Genomic DNA, 25,010 nt, shown 5'->3' with positions numbered 1-25,010 from the left:
CAGGTGTATGATCTTGTCCCTGACATCCTTAGACAGCTCCTTGCTCTTGGCCATTTTGTAGAGGTTAGAGTCTGACTGATTCACTGAGTCTGTGGACAGGTGTCTTTCATACAGGTGACCATTGCCGACAGCTGTCTGTCATGCAGGTAACGAGTTGATTTGGAGCATCTACCTGGTCTGTAGGGGCCAGATCTCTTACTGGTTGGTGGGGGATCAAATACTTATTTCCCTCTGCAGAATGCAAATAAATTCATATACTTTCCACAATGTGATTTTCCGGATTTAATTTGTGATGTGCTATCTCTCACTGTTACCAATAACCTACCCTTCAATTATGGGCTGCTCATGTCTTTGTCAGTGGGCAAACTTACAAAATCAGCAAGGGATCAAATACTTATTTCCACCACTGTACCCCATTGGACCTCCTCCCCCTGGAGTGAGACAAGGACCTCCGGGCTCCTAGGCCCTTCCCCTCATTTTAATCCACACGTAGAGAGGAAAAAGAAACCAGACGTGGTAATCCTCTGTGCAAGGTTTTTTACTTTCATGCAGTTCCCTCCCATTTCGGAAGGTTGCCAGAACAAAGCAGTTAATAACAGCAACAGTTCTCACTTCTTAGCTCCCCAAACAATGAGCCCGGAAAGAAAGAAAGAAAAACAAAACCCACAGCTCAAACCCCCTCCTTCCTTGCTCCCACAGGACAGCAGTTCAAAAGCACTGCTGTTTCACCAGCGCCCCAAAAATAGTTCAAATGAAATTTAGGGAGTCAAGGCCACCCCCTCCCCGCTCAAACAGTGCAACGCAAATCATTGCTGTTCAAAGCCTCCTGCAGTTCAAAACCCTTGTGGTTCAAATCACTTTAGTTCAAACATTGCGGTTCAAAATATTGTAGTCTCAACATTGCAGTTCAAAACATGGCCTCCACCACCTTACTTCTTCTTTCCAGCTCTTCTCCACGAGCCAGGGGAAGTAGCGGGGTCCCTTCCCCATTACCTTGAACATGCCTTGATTTTCTCTCCTCTCATGCCATCCTCGATCCGCTTCAATCCGGTTTTCGCCCTCTACACTCGACAGAAATGGCACTCACTAAAGTCTGTAATGACCTGTTCCTTGCCAAATCCAAAGGTCACTACTCCATCCTCATCCTCCTTGACCTATCTGCTGCTTTTGACACTGTCAATCATAATTTACTTCTTGCCGCACTGTCCTCATTTGGGTTCCAGGGCTCTGTCCTCTCCTGGTTCTCCTCTTATCTCTCCCACCGTACCTTCAGAGTACATTCTCATGGATCTTCCTCTACCCCCATCCCGCTCTCTGTTGGAGTTCCTCAGGGATCTGTCCTTGGACCCCTTCTTTTTTCAATCTACACCTCTTCCCTGGGCTCGCTGATCTTATCTCATGGTTTCTAATATCATCTCCATGCTGACGACACCCAGCTTTATCTCTCCACACCAGACATCACGGCGGAAACCCAGGCCAAAGTATCGGCCTGCTTATCCGACATTGCTGCCTGGATATCCAACTGCCACCTTAAACTGAACATGGCCAAGACAGAGCTTATTGTCTTTCCACTCAAACCTCCTCTCCCTCCACTCTCTATCTCAGTCGATGGCAACCTCATCCTCCCCGTCTCATCTGCCCGCAACCTCGGAGTCATCTTCGATTCCTCCATCTCCTTCTCTGCGCATATCCAGCAGATAGCCAACACCTTCGCTTCTTTCTCTATAACATCAGCAAAATTCGCCCTTTCCTCTCTGAGCACACCACCCGAACTCTCTTCCACTCTCTTATTACCTCTCGCCTTGACTACTGCAACCTACTCCTCACTGGCCTCCCACTTAACCATCTATCCCCCCTTCAATCTGTTCAGAACTCTGCTGCACGTCTTATCTTCCGCCTGGACCGATATACTCATATCACCCCTCTCCTCAAGTCACTTCACTGGCTTCCGATTAGGTACCGCATACAGTTCAAGCTTCTCCTACTAACCTACAAATGCACTCAATCTGCAGCCCCTCATTACCTCTTTACACTTATCTCCCCTTACGCTCCTACCCAAAACCTCCGCTCACAGGACAAATCCCTCCTCTCTGTACCCTTCTCCACCACCGCCAATTCCAGGCTCCGCCCTTTCTGCCTCGCCTCTCCCTATGCGTGGAATAAACTTCCTGAGCCCATATGCCAAGCCCCCTCCCTGCCCATCTTCAAATCCTTGCTCAAAGCCCACCTCTTCAATGTTGCCTTCGGCACCTAACCATTATACCTCTATTCAGGAAATCTAGACTACCCCAATTTGATTGTCTGCACATTTTGTCCATTAGATTGTAAGCTCCTTTGAGCAGGGACTGTCCTTCTTTGTTAAACTGTACAGCACTGTGTAACCCTAGTAGCGCTTTAGAAATGTTTAGTAGTAGTAGTACCTGTCAGCCATGACTCCTGACAACCGCCCGCTTCGACCCTGTGGTAGCCAGCCCTAACTCTCCCTCTCTCCCCTCCTTCCTTGGAGTAACCAGCTCCTCCCCCTCCGAACCCAGCCCTCACACCACACTATTACTTGCTGGCCCAGTTCCTTTCCCTTGGCTTTAGCCAGCCTAACGATATCCATGGGCTCTCCACCTCTTTCTCCTTCCCTTTCCTCTTGTTCCTCTGCCCCTTTCCATTCCATGGGCTCCTCACACCACCCTTTTCCCACCTGTACTTCATCCTCCTGATTAGAGTTACTCCCATTCTCCTCCCATTCCCCGATCTTCTGGGCTGGGTATTTCAAACTACCCTCCCTGAACTTCTCCTTAACCTCCGGGGGGCTGTTGGGTATGTGAGTCCTGGACTCTATGATAGAGCTTCTGCAGTGGCTGCTGGGAACTGTAGTCCCAGCTTTGTGTGTCTTTCCCCAAAGGGCTGCTAGGACTGGTAGTTTCTACCTTTCCTCCTGTTCCCAAGGATAAATGCTTTCTCATCACTGGCCTCCTCCTCACAGTGTGTAAACAGTAACAGGAGCCATTCCTTAGGCTGGAAGCATGTCTTCTCAGAGAAGCTTGCACTGTGCTGCTCTGGGTTACAGGGTTTACTGTACTTACAGCTGTTCTGCCTTTCTTCCCTCCTTGAGATCTCTCTGCCCCATTTCCCCAAAACTGCCGTGATAGGAGAATTGCATTCTAATTTTATATCAAAAATTGTGTATTTTTTTTGATTGGGGAGGATTTTTTGACCTAATGGTTTGCTCCTCCTACTTTGGTCTTCCAGCTTAACTGTTAACAGTCCTTTAATGGGGTTAGGTTCCATGAGCCACCTTTTGCAGCTACTTAGTCTTAAATGTCTATATATTTTTATATATCTGTTAGGGCTTTACATTGATTAATTGCATAAAGTTCCCCTTCACATTGCCTCCTGTACAATGCAATATATAGATAGAGCAAATGTAAATTCTCAAAACGGACATATTTCTATTATTAAAATACAGATAAAATCATTTATCTTACCTTTGTTGTTTGGTGATTTTTATCTTTCTAGTCATCTGTTTCTGCTTCCCTGTGCTTCCATCACAGTTCTGTGCTCTGAACTCTGTTTCTAGGATCTCCTTTATATTCATCTTTTTTTTTTTGTCTTCCTCCACTTTCTGCCCTGTATCCATCTTTTACATTTTTCTTCCTCCTACTTAAATCTGTCTTGTTTTCATCTCCTCCCATCTCCTCCTCTCCATGGCCACCATCTCACATATAAACCCCACTTGAGACAGGATGCTTTGGTCTGGGTGTCTTCCCATCCCCCCCCCAACTGACATTCTCTCTGCTGCGCCCTCCCCCCCTTATTCTGGCAGCCTTTTTTCTTCTGCCACTCCCGCGATTTGCTAGCATCTCATTCTACCTCCCCATCCGCTTGGCAACCCTTTCAAAATTGCTTGTACAGTGTTCAGCGCTAAGCACGCAATGCTTCTTTCTTGCCAGAGACCTCCCTCTCTTCGTCTTGCCCGCAGGACGCTAGGGGAGAGGGTTCCGGCTAGAGAGAAGCAGCTTGTGCTTAGCACTGCCATCTGTACAGTCGAGTTCGTAGGGACTTGCAATGATGCAAGTTACAATTTTAACGCATTAATCGTGTTAAAAACCACACCAATTGTGCAGCCCTTTTATTTATGCATGTGTGTATTTATATTTATTTGGGTTGCATTTCGATTGAAATTTTTAATCGTGATTACACAATCAACTCCAAGTTACTTAACCCAGTTACATATGTTGATTGTAACCACAGAAAGACTGTATATCAAATCCCATTCCCCTTCCCAACTCTAAAGGACTGATAATCTCTGTCCTTCCCACTCTCAGTTCCAACATCTCTCCGTTTTTCGACCTTCACTTCCTCTCCTCTTCCCCCAGGTCCATTGTCTCTCTCTCTCCTCCACCTCCATGAGCAGCAACACAAACTGGTGAGCAGCACCAAGCTCTTCTTGTGGCTTCTGGAGCTCACTGCCCTGGTCATAGCTTCCATCGGTGACCCTCTGCTTCTGGGTCTGCAGCTCATACTTCTACCCCCACCCAGGGTTCAGCATCTGCCCCCCCCCCCCCTCAATTCCCCCTTCTGGTCTACCTTAAAGGTGGTGTTCTGTTGGTCGTGGTTGTGGCAGCGTTGCATATATACTGCCTGTGGCCTTGTTCATAACTTTCCCTCTGGCCCGTCCCACCACCTCTGACATCATTTCATGTTTCTGCTTGAGTGCGACAGGTCAGAGGGAAAGCTTTGGAGCAGGCAGCAGATGTGCAAAGCTCCCACTGGCGAGGATCAACACAAGACCACCTTTAAGGTAGACTGTTGCCGGGGGGGGGGGGGGGGGGGAGTGATGTTAAATCACAGACGAGGGGAAAGATGTTGGATTGGACAGAGGTTAGGAGTGGAAGAAAGCAGAACTGTTGTTTGGAGGAGACACCACAGTGTGATTTTGTTTTTTAAATGTTAATTGCTGTTATATTCCCTTCAAATCACTTAACTCAGTTATTGCAGTGACAGTCCTTGGCTGGGAAACACACTATATAACTTCTTCCAAAAACCATAGAGCAGCCATTGCCAACCTAGTCCTCGGTCACACCTAGTCCCATCGGGTTTTCAGAATATCCACAATGAATGTGCAGGAAGATAGATTTGCATACAGTGTCTCAATTGCATGCAAATCAAACTCATGAATATTTATTATGGAAAACTTGAAAACCCAGTGGGACTAGGTGTGCCCTGAGGACTGGGCTAGGGATGGCTGCCATAGAGTCATGCATCTTAAGTCTGACCTCTAGGGTCGCAATCATAAATTAACTGTGGCACCTTCCCCTACCCTCTTACCCCCCCCCCCCCCCCCCCCCCCCCCAGAGGTTGTAAAAAGGATCCCTTGCCCAGCCTACTCAGGAAACAGAGTCCTTGTCTGGGAATCAGACTCAGGTCCTTCTCATAGCTCATGGCTCCCAAAATATATATTGAATTTTCATTCTGAAGGTTCTCTCATTTTCACAAAAATTGCAAGGTATTTCAACGTCTAAGTACACTTGTGCATTGGGTTTATTATCAGTTTTCTTTTTTTTATTCCTCTTTCAGCATGATGAATTTGCAGATTGTCCTCCTGGGTGCGAGCAAGAGTTTATTTTTATTCGTCTGAATGTCCTGCGAGAGGTACGCAAACATGCTCATTCTAAGATGTAATTGGAAGCTGGAATGTTCCAAGTATAATTCACCCACTTCTTGATACTGCTTTTGCATTGTAGTATTTGGAAAGAGAACTCACCATGGCCAGTTTGCCATTTCCATTTGACTTTGAGAGGTCTGTTGATGATTGGGTCTTCATGTGCTTCTTTGTGGGCAATGACTTCTTGCCTCATTTGCCATCTTTGGAGATTAGGTAAATAGTGCCACTTCAAAACAATTTAAAATGTACTGTGTGTAAAGTCAAGAGATTTATAAATTGCGTTCTTTTTTCTTTTCATTGTAGGGAAGGTGCAATTGACCGTCTGGTTAATATTTACAAAGATGTGGTCCACAAGACTGGGGTAGGTTGAAACTCTTCAGCTTGTCATGCATTCTTTATATGCATCATGTAAGAATACTTCACAGTTTGATGGAATTTTGTTGTTTGCAGGGCTACCTTACAGACAGTGGTTTTGTCAATCTGGAACGAGTGCAGATGATCATGCTTGCTGTGGGAGAAGTTGAAGACAGTATTTTTAAAAAGAGAAAGGATGATGACGTACAGTTTTTTGAATTCACTAACTGAAAGATGCTGCTCTTGAAACCTGTTGGATTGCAATAGGATCTTTTTACTTGAGGAACTGTCTTTTCCATTGCATATTATGATTGCTTTATGGATCGTTAAGGTTACCACACAATATCCAGGCTAGAGGGCATGACTGTTAGTCTTTAACTGAAGGTTTAACCATAACCAGGGCATGCTTTGTTTTCTTTCAACATACTAATGTTAGAAAGAAATGTCTTATGCAAGATAATTTAGATGTTTTTAATTTTGATTTAAAACCACATATTCAAAAGTGAAGGAAATAATCTAAAATATTTTAAAACAATATTGCAGAGATGCCAACTTGATAACCAAATGCTTACTTGAAATGAGCACAGATATATATTTTTTCTCCCATTATTTTTTATCATTTTTTTGTGTGTGGGATATTTAGGAGAATCAAGTGTGATCGCTGTGGTGGCAATATGTTACTTTTATTGAGATTCTAAAGCCAGAATTCAACACTTAGAGGCCCTGTTACTAAGTTGTGCTAAAAAGTGGCCAGTGCTATCCCCAAGGCGGGTCTTTTCCGTGCACCGAGCCCCCTTTTAGCACAGTGCTAAAATGGGACCATTTTCCAGTATTCCCATTAATGACCACATGCTAATTTCTGCATTTGAGCATGGCCATTAGTGTGTGAGCACTTACTGACACTATTTTCTGGGTGGTAAGGGCTCGCACGTTAATCGGTTAGCATGCAGCAATGTAACTGCACTAACTGATTAGCGCAGAACATGCCTACCTTCTGCCCCCAGCACTAAAAAAAAAGTAAATTCTATATTTTAGCACTTGGTAGGCACATGCTGATCCCAAAATTACCACAGGATGTCTGAGCATGTCCTATGGTAGCGCTTTTAACCTACAGTAAGCATGTGTTAGTACTTTACCGCAGCTTAATAAAAAGACCCTTTAGATTTTAAAGCCATAATTAAATTCATTCTTCACGTTTCTTAGCTTGCACATCAGTGAAGGGATTTTGGGGGCATTCATAGCTTTTAAAGATATAATACACCTAGTTTATATTATTGAGCAACATGGAAAGCATACTTTTTGTGTTTTATGAGGCTTCAATCGGTGAACATTTTTGTGTTTCCTAATTTTTTAGGAGAATTTTAAAAGACGACAGAAGGAAAAAAGGAAAAGAATGAAGGTAGGTGTTTATGCAATGTGTTGCTGAATAAATCATGCTGAGAGAAGGTTCACCACACCCTCCTTTGCTGCAAATATGGGACTTGTTCAGGTGAAGTCTCTGTAATTTGAAAACTGCATTATTGAATATTGTAGACAGAGAATACTTTCCATTCTCTGAAGTTTTATTGTTTTAGCACTGGCTAATTCTGTTCTCTTGTTTTCTTAATCTTTAAATTAGTTTTTTGATTTAAGAAACAATAACAGCAACTGGTAGAGCTATAGAAGTGATTTACATAGTAGTAGTAGCAACTGACTGCACTGCAAAAGAGACTCATGTCCATAAAACCATTAATTAGACCATATTGGTCTAATTTCTTCACCCATTTACATACATTTCTGGTTCTTTTAAGACTTCCAGTCTCCTTCACCACAGTAGGTGGAGGGTGGTATCAAGCAGTAGCAATATTTCCCACTATAGCAAGCAAACACTTTTCATATTTTGCTAATGTCTCTTGCATTGCATGACCAAACCACACTCCTAGATATTTTAGATGAGTGGCCCGCTGACAAAATGGATATTGCATTGGATCAGTCTGTTATGTACATTCGTTCACTGGTAATACCTCTGTTTTGAAACAGTGGAATAGGACTCTATTAAACATAATAAATGAAGAATAGACTCAACAGGCACATAAACCATAATATCATTCACATTAATTGATAACGTGCTCAAATGTCATACCTTTTAACTCTATAAATCCTTTGACTGATGGATGGCTAGAGCAAGGGACTCGTGTGTTATATCAAAAAATAATGGAAACAGAGGGCAGCTTTTCCTAGTTCCCCCTATGAAGGTAAAACATTTCAGAAAACCTATTGTTAGCCAAAATTTGAGCCTGTGGACCAGCCCTTGTTAGATTTTCTTGTGTTCCATACCAGACCAGTTTGGACAAGTAGGTTATGTCCATCCACCAGTAGAAGGAGACGGAGAAAAAAAATAGGTCTGGGTGGATTGTCCCTTGAATGTTCAGTATGTTCTCTGTCTCAGCAGTTGGTGAATAGATAGTGCAGCCCTTGCTTGGTGCTTCTTAGCCAGCTCCTACCTCAGATGGTGACTGAATGCTAGTTGAGCAGGGGGTTATCTGAAGGATTATGCTCCTTTTAAATAAATTTGTGCTTATTTCATTGGCTGAGTCCCTCCCCCCACCCCTTTCTCTGCCAGGCGTTTTCGTAAGGAAGGAGAGGCTAAAGGGAAAAGGAAATGGGATTTGATATACCGCCTTTCTGAGGTTTTTGCAACTACATTCAAAGCGGTTTACATATATTCGGGTACTTATTTTGTACCCGGGGCAATGGAGGGTTAAGTGACTTGCCCAGAGTCACAAGAAGCTGCAGTGGGAATCAAACTCGGTTCCCCAAGATCAGAGTCCACTGCACTAACCACTAGGCTACTCCTCCACTTAATCTGCCTTTTTTTGTGTGTGAGACAGTGGTTGCAATTTTCCTGAGGCAAGTCTCTGCCTTTAAGCATACAAGTTCCTCGGTGAGGTAAGTTCTATTTCATTTTCACCAAAACTCCCACTGGCTGCAGCAGACGGGTACTGCATGGGAACCTTCCTGGCTTCCTTGTCATTCTTCAGTTTGGCCTTCGACTTTACGTTCGACTAGCTGCGTTATTGGAAGATGTTAGCACCTTTATTTTGCCGTTTTTATTACTGTGAGGTTATTCTGAACTTTGTCTTTTTTTTTTTTTTTTTTTTTAATTTGGTTATCCTTCCTCATCTCTTGTAGAAGAAACTCCGTTCTGCTTGCTGCACACATGGGAGCTGCATTGTCTCACAAACAGGTTGTCTTGTGAGCATGTTGACACTAACGGCACAGGAAGTGTTTGGCTTCATAGTTTGTCTTTTCTTTCGGGTGCTATGCTCCGTTGTGGTGGTTCTTAGCCTATGGAAAATTTTCCCTTTTTGGATTTCGCAATTCAGCCACCCTTTAGTAATCCTATAGGCCTTGGACTCGTGGGTTTCTTTTGTTCTGATAAAAAAAATAATAGTAACTGTGCAAGGAGACAGCTATTTGAGTTTTCTTATGGTAATGCTCTCTATGGCAGCTTTGGCTGTACTTCATTGCTCAGCGCTATTCAGCTTCAGGAGTCCCTTATTGCTCCTTAATTTGGAAGTCGTGCCTGCCAACTAGGTGTCATGATACTGATCCTTTGAAGGCTCTGTTTTATTCATGCCTCGAGCAGTTCAGTTGTATTTATTTCAGGCATGCATAGATTTCTGTCTTTAGGCAAAGAGCTCAGGACTTGTAAGAGCTGACCTATCTATGGGTCCTGAGAGCTGGCTTATCAGATATACTTGTGGACCTGGAACGAATTAACATAAAAATATATATATATGACGGCAGATAAAGACCTGAACGGTCCATCCAGTCTGCCCAACAAGATAAACTCATTTTACATGGTATGTAATACTTTATATGTATGTACGAGTTTGATTAGACTATCTAAACAAGTTCTCAATACTACAAGAGTCCCAGTCAGGATTTCGTTCTAATCACAGTACTGAAACAGTACTAGTCACGCTCATGAATAAATTCAAACAAACGATTGCAACCGGCAAGAATATATTACTTCTACAATTCGACATGTCAAGTGCCTTCGACATGGTTGATCATGGAATCCTACTACACATCCTTAAATACTTCGGTATCGGAGGCAACATTCTTAATTGGTTTAAAGGATTCCTAACTACACGCTCATATTAAGTGACATCAAATTCGACTACATCAGCCACATGGACACCTGAATGTGGAGTTCCACAGGGATCTCTCCTCTCACCGATTATATTCAACCTAATGCTGACACCCTTGGCCAAACTACTATCAAAGCAAAACCTCAACCCATACATTTACGCTGATGATGTAACTATCTACATCCCATTCAAACAAGACCTAAAAGAAATCTCCAATGAAATCAACCAATGTCTACATATCATGCACTCCTGGGCAGATGCCTTTCAGTTAAAACTCAATGCAGAAAAAACCCAATGCCTAATACTCGCCTCCCAACACAACATGAGCAAATTTACCACCATCAACACCCCAAAACTAAATCTACCAATTTCGGAAACCCTGAAAATTCTTGGAGTCACCATTGACCGGCACCTAACACTTGAGAATCATGCAAAAATCACAACCAAAAAGATGTTCCACTCAATGTGGAAATTAAAAAGAGTAAAACCATTCTTCCCAAGAACCGTTTTTCGGAATCTGGTACAATCATTAGTACTCAGTCACGTAGCCTACTGCAACTCACTCTACGCTGGCTGCAAAGAGCAAATACTCAAAAAAAAACTCCAGACAGCCCAGAACACAGCAGCCAGACTCATATTTGGAAAACCAAAATACGAAAGTGCAAAGCCCCTAAGAGAGAAGCTACACTGGTTACCACTCAAAGAACGCATCACGTTCAAAGTATGTACCCTAGTACATAAAATCATCCACGGTGAGGCCCCAGCCTACATGTCTGACCTGATAGACCTACCACCCAGGAATGCTAAAAGATAATCTCGCACATTTCTTAATCTTCATTTCCCCAACTGTAAAGGCCTAAAATATAAACTAGTGCACGCATCAACCTTTTCCTATATGAGCACGCAATTCTGGTACGCATTGCCACGTAACCTAAAAGCGACCTATGAACTGACCAACTTTCGCAAACTGCTGAAGACCCATCTCTTCGTCAAGATATACCACAAAGACCAAAACATGTGAAATCTCCACATATATCTAGTAATGTTAAGAATGCCTTATATCACTATCATGTTTTCCATTACCATGCAACCCAAAATACTTCTGTAACACTAAATGTCAATTCTCCTCTCATTTCCACTATCCATGATATATTGTAAGCCACATTGAGCCTGCAAAGAGGTGGGATAATGTGGGATACAAATGCAATAAATAAATAAAATAAAATTTGTCCCTGCCTTTGTCAGGGCACAGACTGTAGAAGTCCACCCTGTACTGGTTTTATTCTCCAAATACTGGCGTCGCCACCCAATGTCTGCTAAGATTCCATAGATCCATCCTAACAGGATTTCTTTGTGTTTATCCCATGCATGTTTGAATTCCATAACCGTTTTCATCTCCACCACCTCCCGCAGGAGGGCATTCCACGTATCCACCACCCTCTCCGTGAAAAAATACTTCCTGACATTACTCCTGAGTCTGCCCCCCCTGCAACCACAATTCATGTCCTCTAGTTCTACCACCTTCCCGTCTCCGGAAAAGGTTCATATGCGGATTAATACCTTTCAAATATTTGAACGTGTGTATCATGTCACCCTTGCTTCTCCTTTCCTCCAAGGTATACATGTTCAGGTCGGCAAGTCTTTCTTCGTACGGTTTGCAACACAAATCCCATACCATTTTTGTAGCTTTTCTTTGCACTGCTTCCAGTCTTTTTACATCTTTAGCCAGATACGGCCTCCAAAACTGAACACAATACTCCAGGTGGGGCCTCACCAACGACTTGTAGAGGGGCATCTTCTTCTGGTTATACCCCTCTCTATGTAGCCTAGCATCCTTCTGGCCACAGATGTCGCCTTGTCATATTGTTTCTTCACCTTCGTATCCTTGTACACCAACACCCCAGGGTCTCTCTCCTAAGTCGAGCTTGCTAATCTTTCCCCTCCTATTTGGTATCTCTCTTTTGGGTTTCTACACCCCAAATGCATCACTCTGCACTTCTTGGCATTAAATTTTAATGAGCGGGTGTTGGACTAGTATGTAAGGAGTACTGAGGTTACTTGTTGTTAGATAGGAAATATGAACATATCCATATGACAGAAAATTAAAAGAATATTTTGAAAAATTGATAATACAAGTTGTAGTGTTATTACTTTATTAGTGACCTAAAAATATCTGTACTGCAGTAACTAGAGTATTTTCCCCGAGAGTAATAGAATTAAATTTTAACTGCTGACCCTCGACCATTCTTCTAACTTTCGGAGATCACTTCTCATCGTTTCTACTCCCTCCAGGGTATTCACTCTATTGGCTATCTTCGTGTCATCCGCAAAAAGGCAAACCTTTCCTTCCAACCCTTCAGCAATATTTCTCACAAATATATTAAAATGGGCCCCAGCACCGACCCCTGAGGAACCCCACTGCTCACCATCCTTTCCTCCGAGCGGATTCCATTTACCACCACCTTCTGCCACCTGTCGGTCAACCAGTTTTCTATCCAGTTCACCACTTTCGGTCCTAAGTTCAGCCCTTTCAGCTTATTCACGAGTCTTCTGTGGGTGACCGTATCAAAAGCTTTGCTGAAATCCAAATAGATTACATCTAGCGCACGGCCTTCATCCATTTCTTTTGTCACCCAGTCAAAGAAGTGAATGAGATTCGTTTGGCAGGATTTTCCTTTGGTAAAGCCAGGTCCTGTAACCTGTTGTCTTCTAGAAAGTTAACTATCCTTTCTTTCAGCAGCGACTCCATTACTTTTCCTACCACCAACGTGAGAGTTACCGGTCTGTAATTTCCCACTTCTTCCCTGACTCCACTTTTGTGAAGAGGGACCACATCTGCTTGTGGGTTTGTGGACAGGGGGAGGCCATAGGAAATAGGAGGGTTGCTGAACATGGGGGGAGGGCAGGGGAGAGAGGAGGTTTGCTGGATATGGGGGGAGGGCAGGGGAGAGAGGAGGACTGATTGGCGGGGGGGGGGGCAGGGGAGAGAGCAGGGTTGGTGGACGGGGGGAGGCCTGGGGACAAATGACCTGGCCAACAATAGCAAATTTACAGCACAGAGAGCGTTCCAGAAGCTTGGGGAGGGACTGAAATCTTGGGTTTGGACTGTGGCTTTTTCTGAAGTAATTCCCACGTGGTGGAAGGGAGAAGAAAGACTACGCAAAACAGTGGAGTTCAATAAGTGGCTTGAGTCTTGGTGTAAAGAAGAAGGTTTAGTCACATAGGGGCATTGGGGTAATACTTGGAAAAATAACAGGCTGTATTGTAATGATGGGCTACATCTTTCGGTGACGGGAAAACAGATCCTTGGGGAGATATTCAGACAGTATGTTTCTAGACATTTAAACTAGAAGGCGGGGGTGACAAAAGAAAATAAGGGAATTCAGAAAGTCATCCCCAGAATAAACTTGATGGCAGAGGGAAAGGCCATCTAAATACAGAAAACCACCTAAACTCTCTACGCAGATGGAAAGGAATGGGCACAAATGCTCGTAGTCTAGGTAAAATGGTTCAAGACTTGCAAGCCCTGATGTTTGAAGAAAACTTGGATACTGTTGCTATTACAGAGACGTGGTTCAATGATTCCCATGAATGGGATGTGACTATACTGGGCTATAATCTTTTTAGAAAGGATAGAGAGGGCCGAAACGGTGGAGGAGTGGCGCTGTATGTAAGAGACAATATCAGAGCGGCTGAAATGCGGCACACCTGGGGAAGGGAAGAAGCTTTATGGATCGTCCTGGAAAGGGAAGATGAAACCTGTATCCACACGGGGGTTATCTACAGACCTCCTGCACAAATAGAGAAGCTAGACAAGGATCTGATAGAGCATATTCAAAAGATTGGTATGAAAGGGGATGTGCTACTGGTGGGAGATTTCAACTTGTCTGATGTGGATTGGAGCGTCCCGTCTGCGGAATCGGAAATAAGTAGGGAGATTGTGGACACCTGTCAAAGTGCCTTGCTCAGACAAATGGTGCCGGAACCCACGAGGGAAGGGTCGATGCTGGATCTAGTGCTCATGAACGGTGGAAGTGTTTCTAATATCCGAGTGGGTGCCCACCTATGTAATAGTGATCATCACACCATATGGTTTGATATAAGGGCGAAAGCACAGTGTGGAAACACAAAACTAAAAGTACTGGATTTCAGACGTACTGATTTTGATAAAATGGCGGAATGCTTGAAAAAGGAGCTGTTGAAGTGGGAAGGCGTAGGAGAAGTGGAACATCAGTGGTCAAAGCTAAAGGCTGCTATAAATATGGCGACTGATCTTTACACGAGGAAAGTAAACAAAACCAAGAGAAACAGGAAGCCTATATGGTTTTCCAACCAAGTAGCTGAAAAAATAAGAGCAAAAGAGGCTTTGTTCAAGAAATACAAAAGAACGCAACGAGAGGATCACAGAAAAGATTATCGGATTAAACTCAAAGAAGAGGGAAATACGGCTAGCGAAAGCGCGAACTGAAGAAAAAATGGCTAAAGATGTAAAGAGAGGTGACAAGACCTTTTTCAGATATATTGGCGAAAGGAGAAAAGATAAGAATGGAATTAGAATTGCGAGACTGAAAGATAATGAGAATGGTTATGTGGAAAGTGAGGAGGATAAAGCGAATGTGCTAAACAATTACTTCTCTTTGGTGTTCACGGAGGAAAATCCTGGTGAAGGACCGCAGTTGGCTGCTGAAGGAATATTTGGGAATGGAGTGGATACTGCGCCGTTTATGGAAGAAAGAGTTTATAAACAGTTGGAGAATCTGAAGGTGGACAAAGCAATGGGGCCGGATGGGATACATCCCAGGATACTGAGGGAGGTCCTGGCGGGACCTCTTAAAGATTTATTTAATAGATCTTTAGAGATGGGAGAGGTTCCGCGAGATTGGAGACAAGCAGATGTAGCCCCTCTTCACAAAAGTGGAGTCAGGAAAGAAGTGGGAAACTATAGACCGGTAACGCTCACGTCGGTGGTAGGAAAAGTAATGGAGTCGCAGCTGAAAGAAAGGATAGTTAACTTTCTAGAAGACAACAGGTTACAGGACCTGATGCAACATGGCTTTACCAAAGGAAAATCCTGCCAAACGAATCTCATTCACTTCTTTGACTGGGTGACAAAAGAAATGGATGAAGGCCGTGCGCTAGATGTAATCTATTTGGATTTCAGCAAAGCTTTTGATACAGTCCCCCCACAGAAGATTCGTGAATAAGCTGAAAGGGCTGAACTTAGGACCGAAAATGGTGATCTGGATAGAAAACTGGTTGACCGACAGGTGGCAGAGCGTGGTGGTAAATGGAATCCGCTCGGAGGAAAGGATGGTGAGCAGTGGGGTTCCTCAGGGGTCGGTGCTGGGGCCCATTTTAATATATTTGTGAGAAATATTGCTGAAGGGTTGGAAGGAAAGGTTTGCCTTTTTGCGGATGACACGAAGATAGCCAATAGAGTGGATACCCTGGAGGGAGTAGAAACGATGAGAAGGGATCTCCGAAAGAAGAATGGTCGAAGGTCTGGCAGTTAAAATTTAATTCTATTACTCTCGGGGAAAATACTCTAGTTACTGGAGTACAGATATTTTTAGGTCACTAATAAAGTACTCACACTACAACCTGTATTATCAATTTTTACAAAATATTCTTTTAATTTTCTGTCATATGGATATGTTCATACTTCCTATCTTAACAACAAGTAACCTCAGTACTCCTTACATACTAGTCCAACACCCGCTCATTAAAATGTAATGCCAAGAAGTGCAGAGTGATGCATTTGGGGTGTAGAAACCCAAAAGAGAGATACCGAATAGTAGGGGAGAGATTAGCAAGCTCTGCGTCTGCAAGATCTGTATTCCAGTCAATGGCGAGCAATTCAAAGTCCCACAGGGGTCTAGAGTATGCAAGCTTACTTAATAAAAAGAATGAGTGACTCTGGTCTCTCTAGAAAGAGTAAATGTTTCCACAATCAAGTGCGATGCATCCTCAGTCAGTCAGAGGAGGCCAAGTATCCACATAATGAGAAACCAGCATATAAGGGTACCAGTCAGTGGCATGTACAGGACTCTCCTCTTGTAAATCTGCAAAGGATTTAATACGTCCCTCTGGGATAACCAGGTTCTTCACAATCCATAAGCCCTGAGTTCAAGTAGGAATTGGGATCCAAGTCCCTAATGCCCTCCAGAGGCAATAATACAGTCGAGCATGGCAACAACTGAGCTCGCTTGCAAATCCAGTTCCACGCTTGTCGCATAGATTTCAATATTAGGTGGTGTCGAGATGAAAGGGGCTGAAAAGGTTTCTAGGTATGTAAATAGGACAACAAATGCACTGGAGCCACAAGCTGAGACTCCAAAGGCTTATAAAAGTGTGTGTCTTTAATCCAGTCTACCAGGTGACATCAACAGTCCACATTGTATTTGCGAAGATCCGAAGAGGCCAGACCACCTTGACTCAGAGGTCTGGACAGTTCTGACAAAGTGGTCCGTGGTTTCTTATTATTCCAAAGAAAGCTACGCAATATGGTCTGAAGTTCTTGAGCTTTGAGTTTTGTTTGTTATTTTTTTTCACTTTCGCCACCAGCTTGCCACACTTCAGTCACAAAATAAGCAATTGGGTACCTGAATAAAAAGGGAAAGAGCGCTTTGTTAGCAATTATGCAGCAGAGGTATTAGAGCTTCGAGGCTAAGCTGCCATCAGACTTGTTCACATCACTTCTCCCTCCATAAGTAATACAGGGCCCTGTTTACTAAGCCGTGCTGTAGGCGTGGAAACGTTTTTGCGCATGCTAACGCTAGAGACACCCATAGGAATACAATGAGTTTCTCTGTCGTTAGCATGCACTAATTTTTAGCGTGCCTACAGTGCAGTTTAATAAAAGGGCCCATAGTTTGAAATTATGAACATAGTCATTTTCTTTTGCTTTGCATGCAGTATGAAAATGTTTGCAAAGTTTGGAAATCTAGAGATTTTTATCTGTGGATATCATGTGATACTAATTGAGTTATGTTTTTTTTTTGTTTGTTTGTTTTAACTACAATGTGAGTTGATCAAAGTAGCATTTTGGAGACCTCTGGCAATATATGCAGAACAATATAAAATTAGTTACCCAGTTGAAAGGTTCCTGTTGTTGAGAGCTTGCAGGACAAGTATGGCCAGGGTAACTCAGTATAGTGGAGGTGAGAATGGATAGTCTCTTTATACTTAACTCTTCAAGTAACTACTGCCAACCTTAACTAGATTTGTGTAATATGATATTTGTAATGAGTAGCGATGTATAAAGTATCTACATATTCCACTGTTTTTTGCTTTAATTATAATTTTTTTTTCTACTGAAATTTGTGTGTCTTTGTGTTTTTTAGAGAGATCAGCCAGCATTCATTCCTCAGGGCCAATTTGCTCCTCATGCTTTGGATATGAGAAATAGATCTGGTCCCCAAGCAATCAGTAACCCAAGGCAGACAGCCTATGAGATGAGGATGCAAAACAAATTTTCAATGAACAAGGTAACTAGTGTTTTGAAATTGTGAAAAAAAAACATTTGGTGGGGTTAAGAGATTAATGCTAAAACATATTTTAAAAGTTGGTGCATTAATTTTTGTGTTGTAAACGTGAAATACTGTCTTGTGTAAGATTTCACACAAGTTGTTTGTAACTTAAAATTATTAATAAAAAAAAAAAAAAAGGTGGGATCCTGAACTGAGGGGGGGGGGGGGGGGATCTAAAATGGCATCAGAATAGGACATGGTTATAAGAAGTTCCTGCCCTCTTCAGCTTTACCTTTTCTGGTTTGCGATTATTGTGTTTGACTTCATGCCTAAATATCAAGGGAAGCAGTGAGCTTTTATTCCTGTAGCCCTGTGACGTCTTCTACGCATCAGCTGCTTCTCCCCTCTTTTGCGGTCCCCACACTGGACGAATCTGCTCTCGGACTCAGGAAGGAGTCTGACTTAGCGAAGTTTCGCTGAGCCCAGCCGGCCTCTCACTCCTCCCTTGTCTCCGAGAGTATCACAGGAGTTTCAGGAACGATGGCAAGAGGAGTTTGGGAGAATGTTCAGACTTGTTGCTCTAGTCTCCCAGCCGTACCAGAAGAGAAACAGCTGGTATCCAAGGGAGGAGTGTCTCCCCCAGCGATCAGTGGTGGTGAGTTGCGAGTTTTAGATGGATTGTACCAGCTGGTAACATTGCTCCTAGTCCAATGGTCTTTGGTCCTCTTAAGCCGCTGGTTAAACTTGACGTGGTGGATATGGACGCTATCTGGGGTGCTTTGGAAAGTCTTCATCAGGTATGCTCCAGTTTTGTTTCCACTATGATTTAGTGTTCTTCTCAGCTGAAAGTTTTGAAAGATACTACCTCACAGAATTCTGAAAGGCTTGGAACACTTGAGAAATCAGTTTCTGATATTAAAACAGTATTAGATCAACATTCTGGGGGAAAAATATATATATATTTTTAAATAGAGAACCTGGAGAATGTCAGTAAGAATTTGAATTTGTGTCTACTTAACTTTTCAATTTCCAGATTACTCTTGCCAAAGGAATTGTTTAATAACTATTTAACATCAGCAGACTGAAAGGTTCCGGTAGCAAGAAAGGCAAGGGAGGCTGTGATCTTGAGTTGGACTGGTACAGGATTGCTCCTACGTGTCCTGGTCTGAAGGAGAGGTTCTAGCTGCTGACAGAGGTGTTGTATGGCATCCCTATCAAAACGGCTGCCGGTACAGTGTAATGCACTCCTCGTCAGTAAGGTCCATGAACTGAGTCCTTGTCCTGAATATTCTTTGATAGGGGTCCTGTCTGTGAACCCTCCCCTTAGCCACATCCAGCAATGCATGTATGACATACTCATTTAGATCATGCTTATAATGCAGCTATCCCACTACCACAGGTGCAAAACACTAACACCACTGTGCACACTGCCACCTACTGCAAGATCAAACATCACTTAGTAAGACACATACTTAGCACCAGCATAGTACAAAGCATAACCAGTTAGCACCTGAGCACTTGTACACTGACAAACAGGGACTGCACAAACACAAAGGTACTACACACAGGGACAATGAAAAACTTAATACAGGCAGGCCAGGAGCTACAATGATAGAGGCGTGCTGGGTTGGGGATATCGAAGGATTAGTGGGGGAAGAACACAGAAAAGGAGGATGGGGGCCTAATTGACAGCAGTGGATGGGTGTGGACAGCAGGTTCAAGGAGAGACAACTACAGTACGCAGTACTCAATATGTGGGATTCAGATGTTTCACACTGGGGCACCCAGAGACAGCAAGCAAACCACAATCCACCGCCACTCTCCTGTACTCAGCAACAACATAGAAGGGTCACAAAAGACAAGTCTCGGCTTCACTTCTTCATTTTTATATCAGGTGTAGGGATGGACAGTCTCACTTCCGGCCCTGGACTAGAGAATGACATGGGGACAGAGCTTGCGGGAACAGATCCCACAGGGATGGGACAAGGACGGGGACAGAGCCCATGGGGACAAACTTTGTCCCTGTGTCATTTTCTACTTTGAAGCCTGTTAATGAACTGGACTGTTATTTATGTTTGAGTGATGCAGACAACAATATTTTGATTTTTTGGAAAAACAAGCAAACATGCTGGCCACAACTGCCAAAATTTGCATAGGGGATCCTGTACCTCCTGCTACTAGCACATCTTCTAAGAAGACATCTTCTATTTCAGGAAGACAGGAGAGCTAGACTGAATCCTGAGATTGTTGATGACTTCTTATTCATCCACAGGTTAAAAAATCATAACAGTTCTTCATAGAGCATATTTCTCCCCTCTAGGGTATACAGAACATGTTGTATTTTGTAACCCTGAACATTTTAACAGGGTGGATTAGGATTCCTTGGGGTAGTAGAAATCAGCTATTGTGGGGTTGGAAGGGTAGAGGCGGATGGTGGTGAGGAGGGTTATTATAGCTGCTTGCTGTTATTGTTTTCTATTTGTAATTTATACATAATAGTTGTACAGCATATTGTTCCGTTTTATACTTTAATAAAAAGGTTTAAATATAAAATTATAATTGTTCAAGGCTTCTGCAGATGAGGACAGAGCCCATGGGGACAGGGTGGGGATGGGGACAGAACCTGCGGGGACAGGTCGGGGACGGAGTCAGAACCTGCAGAGACGGGTTGGGGACAGAGACCGAACCTGCGGAGATGGGGGTCAGTTTGTCCCAGTATCATTCTGTACCCTGGACATCAACTGCTACACTTTATCACATTCAGATGTCCAGGTCATGATGCCGCCCTTGACATGCGACCCTCGACGTGCCCCCCCCCCCCCCCCCCCCCCCCTTTTGAATGCCCATTCTGGAAACGTTCATTTTTGGGATGCCTAGTCGTTCCCTGTGTGGGTGTTGAAAAATCTAGACATGAACGTTCCAAGCAGATGGATAGCCATTTCGGCCTCCTGTGGTGCTCATATGCTTTGAAAATGATCTATATCTTCTAGCACGTTTCCAGGGATATGTGATGGCTTTCCTGTATCTAGCCTGCCTAATAATATTTTATGGACTTTTAATTCAGGAAGTTGTCCAAACCTCTTTTGAACCCTGCTGTCGGGTCCTTGAGGCAGAACCTAGATTTGTGAGCCCTTGGGCCACTGCCGAGGAGCGGCAGCGGCAGGCAAGACCACCCTGGAACTGGATACACAGAGGAGCAGGACTGGAACTCTGGACTGGAGTAGTAACTGAGGCAGGACACTAGAACAGGCAGAACAGGAACAGCTTTACCTGCGCTTGATCACCGTTCCTCTGGAATTGAGCTCCGGGGTGCGGGTGGCCGGCAGGACTTGCAGGAAAGGCAGGAACTGAAGATCCAGAGGACCCACCCTGGGTCTGGGAAACACGAGGGAGGCTGGGAACGGAACTAGACTATGACTGAGAGCTGCACTCAGCCAAGAAGCCAGAAACACAAGACAGACTAAGGAGACAAGACGTAAACAAAGGCTAGGCAGAGACAGGATTCAGGATATACACTCAGGATATACACACTAGCAAGGCAGAAGCAGGACTCAGGATATATACGCAGGATATACACACTAGCTAGGCAGGAGCAGGGTTCAGGATATACACACTAGCTAGGCAGGAGCAGGGTTCAGGATATACACACTAGCTAGGCAGGAGCAGGGTTCAGGATATACACACTAGCTAGGCAGAAGCAGGGTTCAGGATATACATTAAGGATGTACACACTAGCTAGGCAGAAGCAGGGTTCAGGATATACACTCAGGATGTACACACTAGCTAGGCAGAAGGAGGGATCAGGATATACACTCAAGATATATACACTAGCTAGGCAGAAACAGGGTTCAGGAAATACAAGCAAGCCTGGCAGAAACAGGATTCAGGAAATACAAGCAGGCTTGGCAAAGCAGACAGCAGAAGTAACCAGGAACTAGCAGAGTCTTAGGGGCTGGCAGCGGACAATAGAATAAACCTGAAGCTAACAGAGTCTTGGGGCAGGCAGCGGACAGAAGAATAAACCAGGAGCTAGCAGTCTGGACAGGTGGCAGACAATAGAGTAACCAGGAGCTAACAGAGTCCTTTGGACAGGCAGCAGACAATAGAATAAACCTGGAGCTAACAGAGGCTTAGGAGAGGCAGCAGACAATAGAATAAACCAGGACCTAACCGAGTCTTAAGGCTGGCAGTAGACAGAGGAAAAACCAGGGATAACAGGGTCAGGGCTGAAGCTTCAGACTCCAAACACAGACAGAGAGAAAATGGCTGAAGCTTCAGGCTCCAAACTCAGAGCAGGGCAATAGAAGGACAAGCAGTCCACAGACACAAAGCAGCAGGGCAGAGCCCCCCATGGAAGGACTAGCAGTCCACAGACACAAAGCAGCAGATGGGCAAAAGCCCCAGAGAAAGGCTAAGTAGCAGCGCAGCAGTGCACTCACTAACCTGACGACCTATAGCATAACACCATGCAAAGGCCCTGAATGCTAGCACAGCACTTCCTTATGAAGGCCCTCACTTCACTGTGATGTCACCTGCACAGGACAGGAGCAGGAAACACACTCACACCAAGGGGAGGCTGGGAAACACATAGGAAGTGAACACTCAGGAAAGACAAGCAGGAGCCATCTTGGAAGCTGGCACAGAGCAGACAGCAGCCATCTTAGATGCTGGCTCCCCAGAGAAGCATAGCCCACACAGGCAGTGTTGCCAGGTGGGCGGTTTTACCGCCCAATTGGGCGGTTTTCCGTGACCCGCCGCGGGAAATTTTTGCCCGCGGCGGGTTGCGGTTTTTTGGGCTGTTTTTGGGCTTCAGGGCGTTTTTTTCGGACGCGGGTGGGCGGGGTTAGTGACGTTTTTGGGCGGGGTTAGTGACGTTTTGGGCGGGGTTAGTGACGTGGGAGGCGGGGCCGATGACGGGGAGGCGGGGCCGATGACGTGGGAGGCGGGGCCGATGATGGGGAGGCGGGGCCGGTGATGTGGGAGGCGGGGCCGGTGATGTGGGAGGCGGGGCCGGTGACGGCGGGGGCGGGGGTGATGGGGTGGGGGTGTCAGGGGCGGGGTTTGTGTTTGGGCGGGTTTTGGGCTGTTTTTTGGGCTGGATTGGGCTGGAAAAAAAATTTCCACCTGGCAACCCTGCACACAGGTGGGGTCTAGTGAAGTAATCAGTATACAGAGCCAGAGTCAAAACTAACACAGAGACAGACAGAAGCCAGCACAGAGGCTGACCCCCAGAAACAAGGTAAGGCTGAGGGTGGTCACGGCTACAGACGTGACACTTGCTATGTTAGTTGCTGTGGTGTGTGTTCTGGAAATGGATCCCACAGATTGCTCAGGAGCTGCATGAAAAATACGTTCTCTAGTTTGTTTTCAGTTTGTTGGATGTTGATTGTTTCATATGATGTTTTCTTGTGTTTTCACTTTTTATTTAGAATCCCTGTCTTTCTGTTTTGGCTTTTTGAACTTCATTTTCTTGTTAACTAGGGAGGTGGTTGCATTTCAACCATTCTGCACCACTCTTGATTTTATAAACTTACATTCCTAACATAACTATTCCCCTACGCAGTATAATCGCTGGTTCTAGGGACTACCTTATACTCCATCTTCTAGATTGCAAGAGAGAGCGCTATAAGTCTGTTCGTGTCAGACTTTAGGTACCAAGGTGCTAAGTGGGGAACTCACTGCCAATGGCAATCAAGGGTAAGCCTGATTACTTGGTATTTCCCAAAAGGCTGAAAACTTTTCTCTTTGAGACAGGGGCATAGCCAGACCTCGCGGTGGGAGGGGGCCAGAGCCCGAGATGGGGGGGGGGGCACATGTTGGTCTACCGCTCCGCTGCTCCCCACCCAGTGCAGCATCAGCAAATACCTTGACTGGTGGGGTCCCCAAACCAGCTGGCGCCTTGTCCAGTGCCGTCTCTGGTGCTGCTGTGTTGCCTGCCCTGCTTTCTCTTCCCCTCACGCCCTGCATGCTTCTTTTAGTGCTTTGAGAAGTTTCTACTCATTGATGGAGTGTGTTAGATTGTAACTGGCAATCAATGGTTTATTATTTAGTTCTTATTTGTATTTTATTTGTGCTACTCTGCTCTTACTTGATATTTTGTGTATGGTATTGTAAACCTTGCCTGTCGTTTTATTTATTGTAAGCCACATTGAACTCGAGTATGTTTGGGATAATGTGGGGTATAAATGTCAAAAAATATAAATATCCCCTCTGTTGACTCTAATGAACTGAGTAGTCCTAATCTGTTTAGCCTTTATTCATAAGAAAGATGTTCTGTCCTCTCTCTAATTTTTTTTGCCCTTCTCTGAATCTTTTAGCTCTGTTATGTCCTTTCAGAAATGGGGCAAGATGTGCTCAAGGTGTGGTCACAACATTTCCCTATGCAAAATCATAATGAGGTTCTTAGTTTTGTTCTTCATTCCTTTTTGAATAGTCCTAACATTTTGTTTAGTATTTTTTGCAGTCATCGTACACTGGTCCAAAAATTTCAACAAGTTATCCACAGTGTTGCCAAGATCTTTGTCGTGACACCTAACTCAGAACCTGCTAAAATCTATATGTATGTGATTATTTTTCCCTGTGTGCATCACTTCTCACTTGTCTGCATTAAATTTTATCTGCCATTTAGATAGCCAATTTCTTAGTCTTACAAGATCCTTCTGGAATTTCTCATAATCTACTTTTTTAATGACTTCGAATAATTTTGTGTCATTTGCAGATCTGATCATCACAATGATCTCACTTGCTCTTTTCTTCAAATTGTTGTGAAAATATTAAATGGTGCAGGTTCCAATTCAGACCCTTAAGGTGAACTACTGGCCGCCTATTTGGGAAAACTGTATAGTGCTACTTTCTGTTTTCAGTCTGTTAGCTAGTTTCTCTAGCCCATAACAGGGCATTGCCTCCTCTCCCTTGTCTTAGTTTCAGGAGTCTCTTATGAGGGATTTTCTCAAATGCCTTCTGAAAGATCAAATAACACTATATCAGTCTTACAGTGAAGTACTTCTAAAGAGGAAACCGATCTGATGGGAGACGTGTTGAATACTCTTCAGCAGATCTTGTTTCTTGCCATCTGCCAGGGATTTCCCTGAATAGGAAGAGGTTTGGGGGTATTACTAATCAGCGGTCCCAGTGACCTTTGCCTATCTGAGTCAGAATACTGGATCCACCTAATAAACATGGTGCTGTTGTGCATGTGCAATCTGTGATGAAGTACTCTGTTCTTTTGCAGGATGAGAGTGATTTTCCTCTTTGTTGAGAGGCATGTCTTTAAAAAACTTCTGTGCAAAATCTTCAATTTATTTATTTATTTAATACATTTATACCCCACATTTTCCCACTAGTAGTTGTAGGCTCAATGATCTTTATTATACGGCATCTTAAGTCTTCACA

At 44.0% G+C, this 25,010-nt stretch overlaps 1 protein-coding gene across 2 annotated transcripts in view; it reads left to right on the top strand.

Annotated features, from left to right (window-relative positions):
• The window catches only part of XRN2 (5'-3' exoribonuclease 2), a 363,942-nt gene that overhangs the window by 98,751 nt on the left and 240,181 nt on the right, over positions 1 to 25,010 (top strand). For both annotated transcript variants that reach the window (XM_030196221.1, XM_030196223.1), the window contains exons 10-15: positions 5,572 to 5,646; positions 5,739 to 5,872; positions 5,963 to 6,020; positions 6,110 to 6,217; positions 7,368 to 7,412; positions 17,493 to 17,636. In XM_030196221.1, coding sequence (XP_030052081.1) covers positions 5,572 to 5,646; positions 5,739 to 5,872; positions 5,963 to 6,020; positions 6,110 to 6,217; positions 7,368 to 7,412; positions 17,493 to 17,636 — 564 coding nt within the window. The remainder of the gene's footprint in view (positions 1 to 5,571; positions 5,647 to 5,738; positions 5,873 to 5,962; positions 6,021 to 6,109; positions 6,218 to 7,367; positions 7,413 to 17,492; positions 17,637 to 25,010) is intronic.

Source organism: Microcaecilia unicolor, chromosome 3, assembly GCF_901765095.1.
Source record: "Microcaecilia unicolor chromosome 3, aMicUni1.1, whole genome shotgun sequence".
Taxonomy (NCBI): domain Eukaryota; kingdom Metazoa; phylum Chordata; class Amphibia; order Gymnophiona; family Siphonopidae; genus Microcaecilia; species Microcaecilia unicolor.
The sequence above is the reverse complement of the archived record's forward strand: the minus strand, read 5'-3'. Positions and strand labels throughout refer to the sequence as shown.